Here is a 22,227-nt window from a genome sequence, read left to right as displayed (position 1 = left end):
GCATAACATTAGGATGCAGCAGACAGCATAACATTAGGATGCAGCAGACAGCATAACATTAGGATGCAGCAGACAGCATAACATTAGGTTGCAGCAGACAGCATAACATTAGGATGCAGCAGACAGCATAACATTAGGATGCAGCAGACAGCATAACATTAGGATGCAGCAGACAGCATAACATTAGGATGCAGCAGACAGCATAACATTAGGATGCAGCAGACAGCATAACATTAGGATGCAGCAGACAGCATAACATTAGGTTGCAGCAGATAGCATAACATTAGGATGCAGCAGACAGCATAACATTAGGATGCAGCAGACAGCATAACATTAGGATGCAGCAGACAGCATAACATTAGGTTGCAGCAGACAGCATAACATTAGGATGCAGCAGACAGCATAACATTAGGATGCAGCAGACAGCATAACATTAGGTTGCAGCAGACAGCATAACATTAGGATGCAGCAGACAGCATAACATTAGGATGCAGCAGACAGCATAACATTAGGTTGCAGCAGACAGCATAACATTAGGTTGCAGCAGACAGCATAACATTAGGATGCAGCAGACAGCATAACATTAGGATGCAGCAGACAGCATAACATTAGGATGCAGCAGACAGCATAACATTAGGATGCAGCAGACAGCATAACATTAGGTTGCAGCAGACAGCATAACATTAGGTTGCAGCAGACAGCATAACATTAGGTTGCAGCAGACAGCATAACATTAGGATGCAGCAGACAGCATAACATTAGGATGCAGCAGACAGCATAACATTAGGATGCAGCAGACAGCATAACATTAGGTTGCAGCAGACAGCATAACATTAGGTTGCAGCAGACAGCATAACATTAGGATGCAGCAAGTCTCAGATGTCTGATGATGAAAGGGAAATCCCAGTCTAGTTTCGTAAAAAGGATGGTTAGTGCTGTCTCTCTTTCTCTCTTTCCCCCTCTCTCCCTCTCCCTCCCTCTCTCGCCCCCCCCCCCCCCTTCTCGTTTTGTGATTGTAAAACATTGTTTAGAAGAAGGCAAAGCTATTTAACAAGGTTTGTAGTTGACTCAGCCGTGACCCTTATTCTAATGAGAAAATCATTTACAGTAAGAGATATCCCTCAATACCAGAGTGACAATATATCTAATCCTGTATAGGCTTTATCCCTCAATACCAGAGTGACAATATATCTAATCCTGTATAGGCTTTATCCCTCAATACCAGAGTGACAATATATCTCATTCTATTTAGGCTTTATCCCTCAATACCAGAGTGACAATATATCTAATCCTGTATAGGCTGTAACGTAACAAAATGTGGAAAAAGTGAAGGGTTCTGAATACTTTCCCAATCCATTTTCCTGATTGGGGAAAATGAGGGCTTTATCCCCCAATACTAGAGTGACATATTGTATTATTGATTTGCTTAACCTTGTATTGTTTTACAATATCACATTCCCTGAGTCTCAATAATCTGTACTTTCTGTTGAAGTGTGCTCTTGTTCACTTCCCTTCATCTAAATAGAAATGACTGACTGGTATAAGAAATATGGTGGAAACTTTGTCCAGTTCTTATTTACACCAATCTAACGAGAAGGAGTGCACAAGAGTGCACACACTTCGGAAGAAAGGACAGATCATTAGAGCTCAGGGATAATTTCTCCTCCAGTAGGCCCTGAACACTTTCTTGGAGAAACTTCTCTCAACTATTATGCTCTAGTGTAGTTTATACAAACCCTAACCCCTCAATCTAAGTGACATAATAAAAAAGAAATCCCCATCAAAATTCATCAGTTGAAGATGGAGATTTCAGTTTTTTTGGAGATGGAGATTCAGTTTTTTTGTGTAAACTGCATCTCAATCCACCACATTCGCCTATGTCAGCCTTCCGCATCTGCGGAGGAAGGTGGCCGAGCTACAGCGGTGTTAGTCAGACCATGAGACATCCCGAAAATAGGTCTTCTCACGAAAACTTCTGTAGTGTCTGAACGGTTTGGCCTACAATGGCCTCTATGGAAAGGGAAGACTCTCCCAAACACGATGGTGTTCTCCGTTTTGTTCTACGACCCCCAAAAGTCTCACGGGATTCATCTGAAGTCGGTAACGCTGATGTGCCAACTTCTATGTAGCGTCCAAACCGTTTGAGCTACAAACTAATATGCCCCCACTATGGAAAGAGGAGCCTCCCAAGAACACGATGGTGTTCTCCATTTTGCTCTATACCCCAAACAAGTGTCACAGGTCTCATCTGAAGGTAACCCATACAAACACATGTCACAGGTCTCATCTGGAGGTAACCCATACAAACACATGTCACAGGTCTCATCTGGAGGTAACCCATACAAACACATGTCACAGGTCTCATCTGGAGGTAACCCATACAAACACATGTCACGGGTCTCATCTGGAGGTAACCCATACAAACACATGTCACGGGTCTCATCTGGAGGTAACCCATACAAACACATGTCACTGGTCTCATCTGGAGGTAACCCATACAAACACATGTCACAGGTCTCATCTGGAGGTAACCCATACAAACACATGTCACAGGTCTCCTCTGGAGGTAACCCATACAAACACATGTCACAAGTCTCATCTGGAGGTAACCCATACAAACACATGTCACGGGTCTCATCTGGAGGTAACCCATACAAACACATGTCACAGGTCTCATCTGGAGGTAACCCATACAAACACATGTCACGGGTCTCATCTGGAGGTAACCCATACAAACACATGTCACGGGTCTCATCTGGAGGTAACCCATACAAACACATGTCACGGGTCTCATCTGGAGGTAACCCATACAAACACATGTCACGGGTCTCATCTGGAGGTAACCCATACAAACACATGTCACGGGTCTCATCTGGAGGTAACCCATACAAACACATGTCACGGGTCTCATCTGGAGGTAACCCATACAAACACATGTCACAGGTCTCCTCTGGAGGTAACCCATACAAACACATGTCATGGGTCTCATCTGGAGGTAACCCATACAAACACATGTCACAGGTCTCCTCTGGAGGTAACCCATACAAACACATGTCATGGGTCTCATCTGGAGGTAACCCATACAAACACATGTCACAGGTCTCATCTGGAGGTAACCCATACAAACACATGGAGGTATGGAGCAAGTTCTGTGCCCCAAAAAATATAGGGTTAAATATGTTGCAAAAAATATGTAGATATATGTCACGTCGTTCGTAATAATGAAGGTCGGACCGCGTATGTTTAGTTCCACATATTTTAATGAAAGTGAAACTTAAGTAAATACAAAAACAAATAAAGAATAAACGAACCGTGACGACAATGCAGTGCTAACGCGCAACTAAACATAAACAATATCCCATAACCCAGAGGTGGAAAAAATGCAACTTAAGTATGATCCCCAATTAGAGACAACGATTACCAGCTGCCTCTAATTGGGAATCATATACAAACACCAACATAGAAAAATAAACCTAGAACCCCACATAGAAATAATAAACTAGACTAAACACCCCTAGTCACGCCCTGACCTACTCTACCATAGAAAATACAGGATTTCTATGGTCAGGATGTGACAATTTCCTGATATATTTCCTGAGCCTATATCTAGGAGCCTTACATCTCCTAGATATAGGACAGACACTTCAAAATCGTTTTCTTATGATTTATTTTTGTACCGTCTATTTTGCCATTTCTTAATGTGTTATTCAATGCGTTTCTATGGGCTATAGTAGTAAAGGTCATCTTAAAAAAAATTCTATGTTAGCTTAGTACCCCTCCCCCCCAAACTGCTTAGACTTTTAGAGGTTAAACAGTAAATTGTTGAGACAAAAGGGAACAGCAACACCAGATCCAGATCTTTAATGGTGAAATATGAACAGCATCACCAGATCCAGATCTTTAATGGTGAAATATGAACAGCAACACCAGATCCAGATCTTTAATGGTGAAATATGAACAGCAACACCAGATCCAGATCTTTAATGGTGAAATATGAACAGCAACACCAGATCCAGATCTTTAATGGTGAAATATGAACAGCAACACCCTTCCTATCACTCCTGACTGTTCTAGACAGACATTGATCAAAGCTCCATAATGACTAGCTTCCTCATTACCATCAATGAGCATTCATGAGAATATTCTCCATGCAGCCTCATCGTGAGCTAATCGTCATGCATCTTATTCACAATGTGGTATTTAGCAATCAGCGTGCGCAGTATAATAATATTTTATTTTTTGTTTTGTGTGGTGCACTTTATGTGTGTGTGTGTGTGTGTGTTTGTGTGTGTGTGCGTGTGTGCGTGCGTGCGTGCGTGCGTGTGTCCCTGCGTACGTGTGCATATGTGTGTGTTTGACATCACTCAGTCTGAAGTTATTCATGAAATCTCAGAATTAAATCCTATTTCAGATATTAGCCTCCAAGTGTCTGGTGGACCATAATAACTTCTCTACCTGATTACTCATGCATCACTCTAATTGTTTTTTCATAGACAGGAAATGCTGCTCTGTATTTTAGAATTGAAAAGCATAGTCATTGGTTTGGCAGCTAATAAGTTGGAAGACTGGGCGTTCACACAAAAATGCACATAGGCACGCACGTACGCACACACACTGTGTCTGAGAGGAAGTGGTATTTGTGTGCAGGCTGATGCTCATTTCAGAGAAACGGACTGAGTTTGTAGGGCTAATCACAAAGTGCTTGACCTTACTGAAAGTTAAACACACCCAGACACTTACACACACCCTTTCCCTCCTGCCACCCACAAACAGAGCAGACAGACTGTTCACACTTTGATAACCTCAGCCTGTTGCTCTCTCTCTCTCCATCTCTCTCCCTCTCTCCCTCTCTCGACTGAGCGTGATTCACGCTGGGTGGCAGGCTGGATCGAAGCATGATGGAATTACAATGCTCAGAGGAGAAGATGACTGAAACACAAATGGACATTCTCACATCAGCATAAAACTACGGGGCTGTGCCACAGAACCTGTGTGTGTGTGTGGGGGGGGATGTGGATAGAGAGTGATGTGGACAGACGCAGGTAGACCAACAACAGTGATTTGATCCATTATCTTTTCAACAAAGAAATGTCCTCCTGCTGTGAAGTAAATTGCTGTGCATTGTGTGTGTGCCTGTGTGTGTGCCTGTGTGTGTGCCTGTGTGTGTGCCTGTGTGCCTGTGTGCGTGTGTGCGTATGTGTGTGTGTGTGTGCGTGTGTGCGTGTACGTGTGCGCGTGTACGTGTGCTCGTGTACGTGTGCGCGTGCACGTGTGTGTGTGTGTGGGGGGGGGGGGCTGTGTGTGAAATAGTGTAGCTTTAGAAGTGTCCAACTTGCAGCCAAACGTAGCGTGATTAAGGGTTTTTTCCTGGTGGCTCTCACACTTCCTGTTCTTTATTCTACTGGCATCCATTTCCCTGTTATGCTTAGGTATGGTAAGGCTGATACCAAGCTCAATGGTGGCTATTTCACACAATGTCAGCATGAAGCACAAGCATTTCGCTACACTCGCATTAACATCTGCTAACCATGTGTATGTGACAAATAAAATTTGATTTGATTTGTTTTTAACAGCTGTTATTTGAGCATTTGTGGCCTTTCTGTTAGCTTGAATGAGTCTGGACATTCTCCTCTGACCTCTCTCATTAACAAGGTGTTTTTGCCCACAGAAATGCTGCTCACTGAATGTGTTTTGTTTCTCGCACCATTCTCTGTAAACTCTGGAGACTGTAGTGAGTAAAAATCCCAGGAGGGCAGCTGTTTCTGAGATGCTGTTTCTGAGATGCTGTAATCACCATGTATGGCATCAACAATCATACCAAGGTCAAAGTTGCTTAGATTACGCATCTTGCCTGTTCTAATGTTTGGTCGAACAACATCTAAAGCTCTCTACTCTATATACTCTATATATTGAGTTGCAGGCTGCCACATGATTCGCTGTTTGAATGTAACCTTCCTTGATGAGCTAAATCAGGTCTGTAGAGCTGATGGCATGACTTATGTCATTGTGTGGGATAATGTCAGGTTCCACCATGCTCAAATGGTGCAAGCATGGTTTCAGGCCCATCCACAATTTACCACCCTGTACTTACCCCTATACTCTCCTTTCCTTAACCCGATTGAGGAATGTTTCTCCACATGGAGGTGGAAGGTATCCATTGTGATGTGGATGAGAACTTTTGGCCAAATCCACAAGACAGGGTTGAGGAAAATATAGAAGTAAAGTAATCAATCCTTTGTTTTGCTTTTTACAGTAAGCCAGGTGAGGAACACTGCAGTTGACCTTTTACTGTAGTTTTTTTTTTTTTTTGTAGCTATTTATTTTAGCTTTGATTCAAAGAAACCTTTGTTGTGATTTTATTGTATTTCATCAATAAATTTCATATTTTGTTCAATGATTCCACCGTGTCTGTAGTATTCTCTCTACTAGTCCTTTTACAGTGATGTATTCACGTGTAGTAGCAGAACGAAACATGTATCACATATTTTGTACTACAATATTTAATGATTGTACGAACAACTACATAGTGAAACTATCGGTATCTTGTGTGTGGGTGATCTAAGTGATGACCGTTTTGAGTTTTGTGTCTAGAGTTTTGAAAAATGACCACAAGGTTCTGAAATTAATGCCAAAGTGATTGTTAAAAACTGTAATCAGCCAGTCAAATATCTTCCTCACATCTCTTTAATCAGCCAGTCAAATATCTTCCTCACATCTCTTTAATCAGCCAGTCAAATATCCTCACATCTCTTTAATCAGCCAGTCAAATATCTTCCTCACATCTCTTCAATCAGCCAGTCAAATATCTTCCTCACATCTCTTTAATCAGCCAGTCAAATATCTTCCTCATAACCTCTTTAATCAGCCAGTCAAATATCTTCCTCACATCTCTTTAATCAGCCAGTCAAATATCTTCCTCACATCTCTTTAATCAGCCAGTCAAATATCTTCCTCACATCTCTTTAATCAGCCAGTCAAATATCTTCCTCACATCTCTTTAATCAGCCAGACAAATATCTTCCTCACATCTCTTTAATCAGCCAGTCAAATATCTTCCTCACATCTCTTTAATCAGCCAGTAAAATATCTTCCTCATATCTCTTTAATCAGCCAGTCAATGCCACTATAGATGCTGTCTTACAAATTTACTGTAGACTTTAAAACATCATGTCTGACATACAAAAATAGTAGAAAAATACATGTGTGTGCGTGACATATTATAATTTGTGTGTGTGTGTGTGTGTGTTTATGTGTGTGTGTGGGCTCCTGAGTCTTGACAGCTGCTCTGCTGAGGTAGATGGTGCTGTGAGTAAATAAACAGATGAAGTCGTCATGTTCTCCTTTACTATTACATCTGTCTCTATTCGACTGTAATCTAATTGTCACGCCCTGGCCTTAGTTATCTTTGTTCTCTTTATTATTTTGGTTAGGTTAGGGTGTGACGAGGGTGGTTTGTGTGTTTTTGTCTCGTCTAGGGTGTTTGTACTGTCTAGGTTTTTTTGTAGAGTTATGGGGTTGTGTTCATTATAGGTGTTTATGTAAGTCTATGGTTGCCTAGATTGGTTCTCAAATAGAGGCAGGTGTTTATCGTTGTCTCTGATTGGGAACCATATTTAGGCAGCCATGTTCTTTGGGTATTTTGGTGGGTGATTGTTTCCTGTGTCAGTGTTTGTGCCACACGGGACTGTTTCGGTTTGTTCACGTTTATTGTTTTTTGTATTTGTGTTCATGTTCAGTTTTCTATATTAAAACATGGACACCTACCACGCTGCGTATTGGTCTGATCCTTGCTACACCTCTTCAGAGGAAGAAGAGGAAGACAGCCGTGACACTAATGCGCAGAAACAGGTGTGTGTGTGTGTGTGCGTGTTTTTGTGTGCGTATGTGTGAGAGACGGTAGAGAGAAAGAAAGAAACAGTTGCGTGTGTGTGTGTGTGTGTGTGTGTGTGTGTGTGTGTGTGTGTGTGTTTGTGTTGTGTTGTGTTGTGTGTGCGTGTATCAGTCAGAAGGGAAGAGCAGCTGCACGATGCTCTAATCAATTTGTCACTGGACAATTCCACAGTGACGCTGAGACTCACTTTTTCACTTTAAAATACATGGCAAACAAAAACCATTGATTGCAAAGTTTAATAAACCATGCAACTATATGCAGAAGTCTACTTTTAAGAATTGTACTAAAACTACATTTACTTGAGGAACAGTGCAGATGTAAAGTTTGGTAACAGAATTACAGTAAAATCTTCCTCAGTCTTTTGAGTGGTGTGTTTTAATCACTTAATTATTAATCAACAAAATTGTTATTAGTAAAAACATTACACCTAATTGGTAGGTATAACTTCACTTGTCAATTCTGTGAACTTTCATAATCCTTCCTCCTCACGAGGGAGAGATGAGAAAATATCTTAAAGATACAGTATGTGGGTTTTTTGGTAAGAGAATGAAAAGACACTACACAATATTTCTTAAACTTATAGAAACTTACAGATTTTGTGCCACACTAAATATAAATGTTGATATTAGTTGTCAGGGGCCTTTACGTCAAGATTACTGTGGTTTGATGTACACTACCGACCAAAAGTATGTGGACACCTGCTCGTCGAACATCTCATTCCAAAATCATGGGCATTAATATGGAGTTGGTCCCTCCCTTTGCTGCTATAACAGCCTCCACTCTTCTGGGAAGGCTTTCCACTAGATGTTGGAACATTGCTGCGGGGACTTGCTGTCATGAGGATTAGCAAGATCGGGCACTGATGTTGAGGGGTTAGGCCAGGCTCGCAGTCAGCGTTCCAATTCATCCCAAAGGTGTTCGATGGGGTTGAGGTCAGGGCTCTGTGCAGGCCAATCAATTTCTTCCACACCAATCTTGACAGACAATTTCTGTCTGGACCTCGCTTTGTGCACGGGGGCATTGTCATGCTGAAACAGGAAAGGGCCTTCCCCAAACTGTTGCCACAAAGTTGGAAGCACAGAATCGTCTAGAATGTCATTGTATGACCGAGGACAGACAATTTTATGAGCTATGTGCTTTATCACTCAGTGGACCCGTTCTGTGAGCTTCTCCTAGATGTTTTCACTTACAGTTGACCCGGGGCAGCTCTAGCAGGGCAGAAGTTTGACGAATTGACTTGTTGGAAAGTTGGCATCCTATGACGGTGCCATGCTGAATGTCACTGACCTCTTCAGTAAGCGCATGCTAATGCCAATGTTTGTCTATGGAGATTGCATGGCTGTGTGCTCGATTTTATACACCTGTCAACAACGGGTGTGGCTGAAATAGCAGAATCCATTAATTTGAAGGGGTGTTCACATACTTTTGTAAATATAGTGTATTTCTAATACCTTTTAAGACATTTTTCTAGTTGACCCCTTTTCCATCTGTGTGACCAGAAATCAAAGCATTTGATCATTCCTAATTTTATGATGGAAAATGGTTGAAAAACGTATCTGTGCCTTCCCCGAAATATAGACTATTAGCTTTCATTTGACACTAAACTTGATATGCTCCTAGAAACTTCACATGTTGGTGTTCATGTTTCTTTTTACATGGAAATACCCACTATAATCTGACTCATGAAAGTAATTGAGTCATTCACGGAGAGAGGTGACTCCGGAGATCTCCACACTATGAAAGACATCTGTTATAACACAGCTAGAGAGGACGCGAATCTACCTTGATATGAAGCAGACTGATTATGCTAATTCATTTTGATGGTATAGGTGACAATGGCTGACAAGGGACAAATCATGAGAGTACAAATGCAGTTATTTCAGATTTATCAAATCATATTGAATCAAACTTGATTTAAGGTGCATTTTAAATCGCAACACTACAGTAACACCAAAAAATGAAAGAGATAAAAAGGAACAGAAAGCAATAAAATAGATAACGTAAAACATAAAGGAAGTCTGAAATAACAGTCAAATTGACTTCAGTTACTTTCAGTGATCAGTCGTGTTTCTTTTCATCCCCAAGTTTCCACTTATTTGTAAATATGAATGTTTTCCATTATACAGTATGATATTTACACCCGCACACACGTCAAACACACATACAAGTCGAACAGACATACACGCACGCACACGCACACACACAAACACGCACGCACACACAAAGCCATTAAGTCTGCATGTCTAAGCACAGTGCTTTAATTATACTCTCAAACCCGATCCCCCATGGCGAGGATCCGCCACTCTGCAATTTGGCCAAATGTTAGATAAAACCCCAGCCAAAACAATTACTTCCACACTAACAGCATCCTCTAGGCCAGTGGTTTCCAAACTTTGTATAGTCCCATACCCCTTCAAACATTCAACCTCCAGCTCTAGCACCAGGGTCAGCGCACTCTCAAATGTTGTTTTTGCCATCATTGTAAGCCTGCCACACACACTATACAATATATTTATTACACATAAGAATGAGTGTGAGTTTGTCGTCACAACCCGGCTCATGGGAAGTGATGAAGAGCTCTTATAGGACCAGGGCAGAAAATATAACAATAATAAATCATTTTTCTCTTTATTTAGCCATCTTACATATAAAACCTTATTTGTTCATCAACAATTGTGAATAACTCACCACAGGTTAATGAGAAGGGTGTGCTTGAAAGGATGCACATAACTCTGCAATGTTGGGTTGTATTGGAGTGAGTCTCAGTCTTAAATCATTTTCCACACACAGTCTGTGCCTGTATTTAGTTTTCATGCTAGTGAGGGCCGAGAATCCACTCTCACATAAGTACGTGGTTGCAAAGGGCATCAGTGTCTTAACAGCGCGATTTTCCAAGGCAGGATACTCTGAGCGCAGCCCAATCCAGAAATCTGTCAGCGGCTTCTGATTAAATTCAATTTTCACAGAACCGTTTATTGCAATTTTGATGGGGCTCTCTTGTTCAGATATCGGTAAGTGGACTGGAGGCAGGGCATGAAAGGGATATTAAATCCAGTTGTTTGTGTCATCCGTTTCAGGAAAGTAACTGCGTAATTGCGCACCCAACTCACTCAGGTGCTTCGCTATATCACATTTCACATTGTCCGTAAGCTTGAGTTCATTTGCACACAAAAAAATCATACAATGATGAAAAGACCTGTGTGTTGTCGTTGCTAACGCAGACAGAGAAGAGCTCCAACTTCTTAATCATAGCCCCAATTTTGTCCTGCACATTGAATATAGTTGTGGAGAGTCCCTGTAATCCTAGATTCAGATCATTCAGGCGAGAAAAAAACATCACCCAGATAGGCCAGTCGTGTGAGAAACTCGTCATCATGCAAGCGGTCAGACAAATGAAAGTTATGGTCAGTAAAGAAAACTTTAAGCTCATCTCTCAATTTTAAAAAAAACATGTCAATACTTTGCCCATTGATAACCAGCGCACATAACCAGCGCACTATGTTGTAAAAGCGTTACGTGGTCGCTGCCCATGTCATTGCAAAGTTCAGAAAATACACAAGAGTTCAGAGGCCTTATTTTAACAAAGTTAACCATTTTTACTGTAGTGTCCAAAACGTCTTTCAAGCTGTCAGGCATTCCCTTGGCAGCAAGAACCTCTCGGTGGATGCTGCAGTGTACCCAAGTTGCGTCAGGAGCAACTTCTTGCACGCGCGTTACCACTCCACATTATCTCCCTGTCATGGCTTTTGCGCCATCAGTACAGATACCAACATATCTTGACCATCAAAGTCCATTTGATGTCACAAAGCTGTCCAGTTCCCCCAGCATTGTCCGCAGCAGGAAGAATGAAGTCCTCCACAATAGTATGGGGCTTGCCTGTCCTAACCACTCGGTAGCTCACCATATAAGACGCTTCTAGCCCCTTCTTATTAATGGTATCTGTTGCTTTTATACATGTCTTACTACTCGAAAGTAGTCTTAATTATTGCTCAAAAAACTCCCCTGGCTTATTTTTCAAATTGGCATGTTTTGTTTATAAATGTCTGTGCTAGAGTGACGGTTTCATCGAGTTGTGAGATAGTCCTTTTGCACATATAACACACTGTGGCCGAGCAAAGGCACTACTCCCAATATAAGTGAACCCCAAATCAATGCAGTTCTCATCATATTTGCGCCTCTTCGATGGTCCAACGTCCCTGTATGTTGTTCGGTGCTTTCCCGGGTAAGGGGGCAGTAGCTCTTCGGGTTGCATCAGATTCACAACTGTCAGAGTCCATGCTAGCTGGGCTAACAACAATGTAGAATTACTGATGCTAGCATTGGATGAACTCGTGGAAGCAGAACAACTTGTGTCATCGACAGGTGCAGGTGTAGTACTGCTGGTAGTTGCAGTACTACCAGTAGAGTTGGTATGTGTCTCTATGGATGCAGGCCGTACTTTTTTAACCATTTATCAATTTTCGAGCAAACGGAATGAGCAGCAGCTACGTTTGGCTACATACTGACTGTTAGTGGAATGCCAGTGAGAGAGTAACAGTTAATGTGATTGGATGTTAATTATTTGACTAGGATACCTGTATTTGACATTGTGTTGTTATTTTTCTAAACACTAGATGGTTGAATTTTATTTTTGGCAGTGAAACGAGGCTACTGAGGCGAGAAAACCTCACCCAAATGTATAGTCCTGTTGGAAAATATAAATGTACTGTTTGAAAATGTGAAGACATTTTTTTACATTTATTTAAAAAAAAATGTGAATAACATTTTTATTTGGCGTACCCCAGTTTGGGAATACCTGCTCTACACTAATGGTGTATCACAAATGACACTCTTTTCCCTATGTAGTGCACTTTATGGGCTCTGGTCAAAAGTAGTGTACTATATAGGGAAAAGGGTGCCATTTAAGGCACATCCTAACTGTCAGTGCCTAACTGTCAGTAACAATACAATATCAATCCCCAATACTGAATAGCGAGGAAGTCGTCCTCTCCGTTATATTTCGATTGGGTTTTCTGTAATCCTCTCCTCAGTCTGAACTGCAGTCCAAAGCAATCCCCTCAGGGATTGGATTAAATCAATTGAGCGTGAAAAAGTATCAGATACTGAGGAGCAGAAACAGCAGATGGCTGAGTAGGCTGATATGGTGTGTAGCACCATGTGTAGTGCTCTCTCTGTGTGTTGGTGGGTTTTGATGACACACACACATACAAACACACACACACAAACATGTACACACACAATGGTGCATGTGAACAGAAACATGTGCATAGGCATGTGCACACACACAAAGAAAAGCTGAAATGTCTTGAGTCAATAAGTATTCAACCCATTTGTTATGGCAAGCCTAAACAAGTTCAGGAGTAAAAATGTGCTTAACAAGTCATGTTACAAGTTGCATGGACTCACTCTGTGTGCAATAATAGTGTTTAACATGATTTTTGGTTGACTACCTCATCTCTGTACCCCACACACATACAATTATCTGTAAGGTCCCTCAGTCAAGCAGTGAATTTCAGACACAGATTCAACCAAAGACCAGGGAGGTTTTCCAATGCCTTGCAAAGAAGGGCACCTAATGGTAGATCCATTTTTTTTAAAGCAACCATTGAATATTCCTTTGGCATGGTGAAGTTAATGATTAAACTTTGGATGGTGTATTAATGCACGCAGTCACTACAAAGATACAGGCGTCCTTCCTAACTCAATTGCCGGAGACAAAGGAAACCGCTCAGGGATTTCACCATGAGACCAACCATGAGACCAACCTTCAAACAGTTACAGAGTTTAATGGCTGTGATAGAAGAACACTGTGGATGGATCACAACATTGCAGTTACTCTACAATACTAACCTAAATGACAGAATACAAATATTCCAAAACATGCATCCTGTTTGCAATAAGGAACTAAAGTAAAACTGCAAAAAATGTGACAAAGAAATATCCTGAATAAAAAGCGTTACGTTTGGGGCAATTCCAACACAATCACCAAGAACCACTCTTCATATTTTCAAGCAGGTGGTGGCTGCATCATGTTATGGGTATGCTTGTCATCGGCAAGGACTAGGTAGCTTTTTAGGATAAAAATAAACGGAATAGATCTTAGCACAGGCAAAATCATAGAAGACAACCTGGTTCAGTCTGCTTTCCAACAGAATCTAAGAGACAAATTTACCTTTCAGCAGGACAATAACATAAAACACAAGGCCAAATATACACTGGAGTTGCTTACCAAACAACATTGTTTCTGAGTGACCTAGTTACAGTTTTGACTTAAATCTGCTTGAAAATCTATGACAAGACTTGAAAATAGCTGTCTAGCAATGATCAACAACCAACTTGACAGAGATAAATTATATAAAGAATGACAGTAAAAAGCTTTGGTGCACCTTAAATGTAATTTTGGGCAAAAAGGCAAACTAAGCTCCATTAATTGAATCAGATGGATCATTCATCACAAAACTCACTGATATTGCCAATTACTTTAATGATTTTGTTCATTGGTAAGATTAGCAAACTGTCACGCCCTGGCCTTAGTATTCTTTGTTTTCTTTATTATTTTAGTTAGGTCAGGGTGTGACATGGGGAATGTTTGTGTTTTGTTGGTTTTGGGTGTTTTTATGGTAAAGGGGTTGTTGGGTATAGTATATGGTTTTGTGTGGAGTACATGTGTCTAGTGTTGTCTATGTATGTTTAGTTGTCTAGGAGAGTCTATGGTTACCTGAATGAGTTCCCAATTAGAGACAGCTGATTTCGGTTGTCTCTGATTGGGAGCCTTATTTAGGGTAGCCATAGGCTCTCATTGGTTGTGAGTAGTTGTCTATGTCAGTACGTTTGTAGCCTGTTGTATGTGCACGACGTTAATTAGCTTCACGATCGTTTGTTGTTTTGTTAGTTTGTATTAAGTGTTTCGTGTTTATTTTTCGTCATCTTTAAAATAAAAGAAGATGGCTTATTTTCCAAATGCTGCGTTTTGGTCCGTCAATCCGCCACACGATCGTGACAGAACTACTCACCATTACAGGACCAAGCGGCATGGAAAGCGGCAACAGGACCCACCTACACAGGATTCGTGGACATGGGAGGAGATACTGGATGGTAAGGGGCCGTGGGCACAACCGGGAGAATATCGCCTTCCTCGTGAAGAGCTGGAGGCAGCTAAAGCCGAGAGGAGGCGATATGAGGAGGCAGCACGGAGACAAGGCTGGAAACCCGTGAGTACAACCCAAAAATTTCTTGGGGGGGGCCTTAAAGGGAGTGTGGCGAAGTCAGGTAGGAAACCTGCGCCTACTCCCTGTACTTACCGTGGAGAGCGAGAGTACGGGCAGACACCGTGTTACGCAGTAGAGCGCACGCACCAGGCCTACAGTGCGCCTCAGCCATCTGAGCCATCCGTCTGCACAGCGATGACTGAACTGCCCGTCTCCCCAGCGCCATCTGAGCCATCCGTCTCCCCAGCGCCATCTGAGCCATCCGTCTCCCCAGCGCCATCTGAGCCATCCGTCTGCCATGAGCCTGCAAAGCCGCCCGTCTGCCATGAGCCTGCAAAGCCGCCCGTCTGCCATGAGCCTGCAAAGCCGCCCGTCTGCCATGAGCCCACTGAGCCGTCCGCCAGACAGGAGCCGCTAGAGCCGCCAGCCAGACAGGAGCCGCTAGAGCCGTCCGTCAGACAGGATCTGCCAGAGCCGCCAACCAGACAGGATCTGCCAGAGCCGCCAACCAGACAGGATCTGCCAGAGCCGCCAACCAGACAGGATCTGCCAGAGCCGCCAATCAGACAGGAGCAGCCAGATCAGTCAGCCAGCCATGAGCAGCCAGATCCGTCAGCCAGCCATGAGCAGCCAGATCCGTCAGCCAGCCATGAGCAGCCAGATCCGTCAGCTAGCCATGAGCAGCCAGATCCGTCAGCTAGCCATGAGCAGCCAGATCCGTCAGTTAGCCATGAGCAGCCAGATCCGTCAGCCAGCCATGAGCAGCCAGATCCGTCAGCTAGCCATGAGCAGCCAGATCCGTCAGCTAGCCATGAGCAGCCAGATCCGTCAGCCAGCCATGAGCAGCCAGATCCGTCAGCCAGCCATGAGCAGCCAGATCCGTCAGCCAGCCATGAGCAGCCAGATCCGTCAGCCAGCCATGAGCAGCCAGATCCGTCAGCCAGCCATGAGCAGCCAGATCCGTCAGCCAGCCATGAGCAGCCAGATCCGTCAGCCAGCCATGAGCAGCCAGATCCGTTAGCCAGCCATGAGCAGCCAGATCTGTCAGCCAGCCATGGGCCGTCCCTCAGTCCGGAGCTGCAGTCCCTCAGTCCGGAGCTGCAGTCCCTCAGTCCGGAGCTGCAGTCCCTCAGTCCGGAGCTGCCATTCCTCAGTCCGGAGCTGCCATTCCTCAGTCCGGAGCTGCCATTCCTCAGTCCGGAGCTGCCATTCCTCAGTCCGGAGCTGCCCCTTATCCTGGTGCTGCCCCTTACCCTGGTGCTGCCCCTTACCCTGGTGCTGCCCCTTACCCTGGTGCTGCCCCTGACCCTGGTACTGCCCCTGACCCTGGTACTGCCCCTGACCCTGGTACTGCCCCTGACCCTGGTACTGCCCCTGACCCTGGTACTGCCCCTTACCCTGGTACTGCCCCTTAGTCCGGAGCTGCCCCTTAGTCCGGAACTGCCCCTTAATGCAATGGGGTTAATGTGGAGGGGGGTCATTTGGAGGAAGCCTAGGAGGTGGTTAGGGACTGTGGTGACGTGGGGACCACAACCAGAGCCGGAGCCGCCACCGTGGATGGAAGCCCACCCAGACCCTCCCCTAGACTGTGTAATGGTGCGCCCGGAGTTCGCACCTTAAGGGGGGGGTTATGTCACGCCCTGGCCTTAGTATTCTTTGTTTTCTTTATTATTTTAGTTAGGTCAGGGTGTGACATGGGGAATGTTTGTGTTTTGTTGGTTTTGGGTGTTTTTATGGTAAAGGGGTTGTTGGGTATAGTATATGGGTTTGTGTGGAGTACATGTGTCTAGTGTTGTCTATGTATGTTTAGTTGTCTAGGAGAGTCTATGGTTACCTGAATGAGTTCCCAATTAGAGACAGCTGATTTCGGTTGTCTCTGATTGGGAGCCTTATTTAGGGTAGCCATAGGCTCTCATTGGTTGTGAGTAGTTGTCTATGTCAGTACGTTTGTAGCCTGTTGTATGTGCACGACGTTAATTAGCTTCACGATCGTTTGTTGTTTTGTTAGTTTGTATTAAGTGTTTCGTGTTTATTTTTCGTCATCTTTAAAATAAAAGAAGATGGCTTATTTTCCAAATGCTGCGTTTTGGTCCGTCAATCCGCCACACGATCGTGACACAAACATAGGCATGACCTGCCAGCGACAAACGCTGACACTACACATGCAAGTAAGACTAATCAAATTATGAAAGACAAGCATTGTAATTTTGAATTCTGTAAAGTGAGTTTGGAAGAGGTGAAACATTTTTTTGTTGTCTTGATAGAGCTTGAAAATGTTTATTATTGTACAATCCAGGTGTGCAAAGTTTTTAGAGTCTTACCCAGAAAGAATCACCGCTGTAATCACTGCCAAAGGTGATTCTAACATGTATTGACTTAGTGGTGTGAATACTTATGTAAATGTACTATTCTTGTATTTAATTTTCAATAAATGTGCAAAAAGTTCTAAAACACGTTTTCACATTCTCATTATAGGGTATTGTGTGTAGATGGGTGAGAGAAAAAAAGATTGAATGGATTTTGAATTCAGACTGTAACAACAAAATGTGGAATACGTCAAGGGGTTTGAAAACTTTGTGAAGGCACTATAAATGTTGTATTTATCTTTCTGTTGTCTGGTGGTCAAACCAAGAATGTCCAAAGTTAATGTCACCTCTCCCAGCTCTTACTGACACCTACCCTTGAGCCTCCTCTCTTTTCATTTACTGTAACCAGCATCTTCACCCACTGAGCCTCTCTTTTCATTTACTGTAACCAGCATCCTCACCCACTGAGCCTCCTCTCTTTTCATTTACTGTAACCAGCATCCTCACCCACTGAGCCTCCTCTCTTTTCATTTACTTTAACCAGCATCCTCACCCGCTGAGCGTCCTCTCTTTTCATTTACTTTAACCAGCATCCTCACCCACTGAGTCCCGATCCACACCGGATGTCTACTCTGCAGAAGACACATTTCAGTTGAAGGCATTCAGTTGTACAACTGACTAGGTATCTCCCTTTCCTTTCCTTACTCTACTCTGCTGTGCTCTGCTGTAATGTACTGCACTGTACTCTACAGTGCTCTGCTGTGCTTTGCTGTGATGTCCAAACGTGTAAAACATGAGGAGAATGACATTCATATCCATAATTATGGATTTCTGTGTTGTACAGATCAGAGACACATGATGTAATTCCAATACCGTAATTCCATTAGTGAGTGTAAATCCACTTCACTTACTGTAGTTCAATAACCAAGATATGTTTTCTAACCCAGAGTGTCATGTCACAGCTGACACCTCATTCTTTCTGCAGACATCTTTGAATCTTCATTTGGAAAACGTGGATGTATAAGAACCTGAGGAAGATTTTATTGTAATTCTGCACTGTTCTTACACTAAATTAGTTTGTGTACATTTTTTGTTTTTTGTTTGGCATACATTTTAAAGTGAAAAAACTGAGTCAAAGCGTAATTCCATTACCAAAGACCCCCCCCACACGCACACACATTTGTGTATACACACACATTTGTGTATACACACACATTTGTGTACACACACACACACACACACACACACACACACACACACACACACACACACACACACACACACACAGACCCCTCTGCTGAGAGTGGAGATATGAGCTCTAATTGAAGGAGACAGGTATCTCTTCCTGTAGTCCTGGGTACTAAACACTGAAACGCTTACTCACTATAAAATATGAATCAGCTTCGTATACAACTCTCAGTATCAAATATTGCTTCGCGCTGCAACTCTCATTCCATGACAGTGCTTCCTGATTCAGAGGGGTTGGGTTAAATGCAGAAGACACATTTTAGTTGTAGGCATTCAGTTGTACAACTGACTAGGTATCCCCCTTTCCCTTTCCCTTTCAGTACATTTTACATTTACATTTTAGTCATTTAGCAGACGCTCTTATCCAGAGCGACTTACAGTAGAGTGCATACATTTTACATACTGAGACAAGGATATCCCTACCGGCCAAACCCTCCCTAACCCGGACGACGCTATGCCAATTGTGCGTCGCCCCACGGACCTCCCGGTTGCGGCCGGCTGCGACAGAGCCTGGGCGCGAACCCAGCCCAGCCTGGGCGTGAACCCAGAGACTCTGGTGGCGCAGCTAGCACTGCGATGCAGTGCCCTAGACCACTGCGCCACCCGGGAGGCCTTTCAGTAAGCTGTTAAATGTTACCTAAATGTTACCTAAATGGTTTGGTATGTTTACCTATTGACATGCAGATGTAGGATCTTCATTCGATCACTCTTTTGTTTCTGAGAATTTTCCTGCAGATTAGCTTTGTGATTTAGATAAATTAACTGAAAACCCACAGTATATTAACAGTATTGCACTCTTCATGTAGCATACTTTTAGCTGGCTAATAGCCTAACCACGATCAAGTAACATTATGGTCCAAACGTTCAAATCCAGTTGCTGCAAAGATTATTTTGCTGTGACAATATAAGTCAAATTAAGATCCTACACCTGTACTGTATGTTATGTTAGCCTGGTATTCCCATGCCCTAAGGCTAGCATAAATGTATATTTCTGTAGCTCTGTGCTGCAGGGAGTGAAGCGCAAACCTGTGTAGCACATTTACAGTACAACTGAGTGGGCGTATTATAATTGCTGCTTGCATGAATTAAAAGCATAAATCTGCAAACTCTCAACACACAATGGCCTTCTGTATTCTATGTTCACCCACAATGGAATGAGATTATAAATGATCTTTTTTGTTTTTGTGTGATTTAAAATGTGGTTTAAAATGTGGTTTAAAATGTGGTTTAAAAGTTCAGAGTTTTACCCTGTCCTACTGAATGTGAAGATTTGTTGACAACACTACAAACTCCACCTATAGGCAATCAACTGTAGCCCCAACACCACAACCTCCACCTATAGGCAATCAACTGTAGCCCCAACACGACAAACTCCACCTATAGGCAATCAACTGTAGCCCCAACACTACAAACTCCACCTATAGGCAATCAACTGTAGCCCCAACACTACAAACTCCACCTATAGGCAATCAACTGTAGCCCCAACACCACAACCTCCACCTATAGGCAATCAACTGTAGCCCCAACACTACAAACTCCACCTATAGGCAATCAAGTGTAACCCCAACACTACAAACTCCACCTATAGGCAATCAACTGTAGCCCCAACACTACAAACTCCACCTATAGGCAATCAACTGTAGCCCCAACACTACAAACTCCACCTATAGGCAATCAACTGTAGCCCCAACACCACAACCTCCACCTATAGGCAATCAATTGTAGCCCCAACACTACAAACTCCACCTATAGGCAATTAATTGTTGCCCCAACACTACAAACTCCACCTATAGGCAATTAATTGTCGCCCCAACACTACAAACTCCACCTATAGGCAATTAATTGAAGCCCCAACACTACAAACTCCACCTATAGGCAATTAATTGTAGCCCCAACACTACAAACTCCACCTATAGGCAATTAATTGTCGCCCCAACACTACAAACTCCACCTATAGGCAATTAATTGTAGCCCCAACACTACAAACTCCACCTATAGGCCATTAATTGTAGCCCCAACACTACAAACTCCACCTATAGGCAATTAATTGTCGCCCCAACACTACAAACTCCACCTATAGGCAATTAATTGTATCCCCAACACAACAAACTCCACCTATAGGCAATTAATTGTAGCCCCAACACAACAAACTCCACCTATAGGCCATTAATTGTAGCCCCAAAAGTACAAACTCCACCTATAGGCAATTAATTGTAACCCCAACACTACAAACTCCACCTATAGGCAATTAATTGTAGCCCCAACACTACAAACTCCACCTATAGGCAATAAACTGTAGCCCCAACACCACAACCTCCACCTATAGGCAATTAATTGTACCAAAACTACAAACTCCACCTATAGGCAATAAACTGTAGCCCCAACACCACAACCTCCACTTATAGGCAATTAATTGTAGCCCCAAAACTACAAACTTCACCTATAGGCCATTAATTGTAGCCCCAACACAACAAACTCCACCTATAGGCAATCAACTGTAGCCCCAACACTACAAACTCCACCTATAGGCAATCAACTGTAGCCCCAACACCACAACCTCCACCTATAGGCAATCAACTGTAGCCCCAACACTACAAACTCCACCTATAGGCAATCAACTGTAGCCCCGACACCACAACCTCCACCTATAGGCACTCAACTGTAGCCCCAACACTACAAACTCCACCTATAGGCAATTAATTGTTGCCCCAACACTACAAACTCCACCTATAGGCAATTAATTGTCGCCCCAACACTACAAACTCCACCTATAGGCAATTAATTGAAGCCCCAACACTACACACTCCCCCTATAGGCCATTAATTGTAGCTCCAACACTACAAACTCCACCTATAGGCAATTAATTGTCGCCCCAACACTACAAACTCCACCTATAGGCCATTAATTGTAGCCCCAACACTACAAACTCCACCGATAGGCAATTAATTGTAGCCCCAACACTACAAACTCCCCCTATAGGCCATTAATTGTAGCCCCAATAGTACAAACTCCACCGATAGGCAATTAATTGTAGCCCCAACACTACAAACTCCAACTATAGGCCATTAATTGTAGCCCCAACACTACAAACTCCACCTATAGGCCATTAATTGTAGCCCCAACACTACAAACTCCACCTATAGGCCATTAATTGTAGCCCCAACACTACAAACTCCAACTATAGGCCATTAATTGTAGCTCCAACACTACAAACTCCACCTATAGGCAATTAATTGTAGCCCCAACACTACAAACTCCACCTATAGGCCATTAATTGTAGCCCCAACACTACAAACTCCACCGATAGGCAATTAATTGTAGCCCCAACACTACAAACTCCCCCTATAGGCCATTAATTGTAGCCCCAATAGTACAAACTCCACCGATAGGCAATTAATTGTAGCCCCAACACTACAAACTCCAACTATAGGCCATTAATTGTAGCCCCAACACTACAAACTCCACCGATAGGCAATTAATTGTAGCCCCAACACTACAAACTCCACCTATAGGCCATTAATTGTAGCCCCAACACTACAAACTCCACCGATAGGCAATTAATTGTAGCCCCAAC

General features: G+C 43.1%; 1 protein-coding gene across 1 annotated transcript in view; it reads left to right on the top strand.

The window, feature by feature from the left end:
- Window positions 1-2,040: 2,040 nt before the first annotated feature.
- The window catches only part of LOC129819160 (repetin-like), a 42,036-nt gene continuing 21,849 nt past the window's right edge, over window positions 2,041-22,227 (top strand). Inside the window, 1 exon segment of the mRNA XM_055875719.1 lies at window positions 2,041-2,100. Within this exon segment, the coding sequence (XP_055731694.1) occupies window positions 2,041-2,100 (60 nt within the window).

The sequence above is a fragment of the Salvelinus fontinalis genome, chromosome 21 (assembly GCF_029448725.1).
Source record: "Salvelinus fontinalis isolate EN_2023a chromosome 21, ASM2944872v1, whole genome shotgun sequence".
Taxonomy (NCBI): domain Eukaryota; kingdom Metazoa; phylum Chordata; class Actinopteri; order Salmoniformes; family Salmonidae; genus Salvelinus; species Salvelinus fontinalis.
The sequence above is the reverse complement of the archived record's forward strand: the minus strand, read 5'-3'. Positions and strand labels throughout refer to the sequence as shown.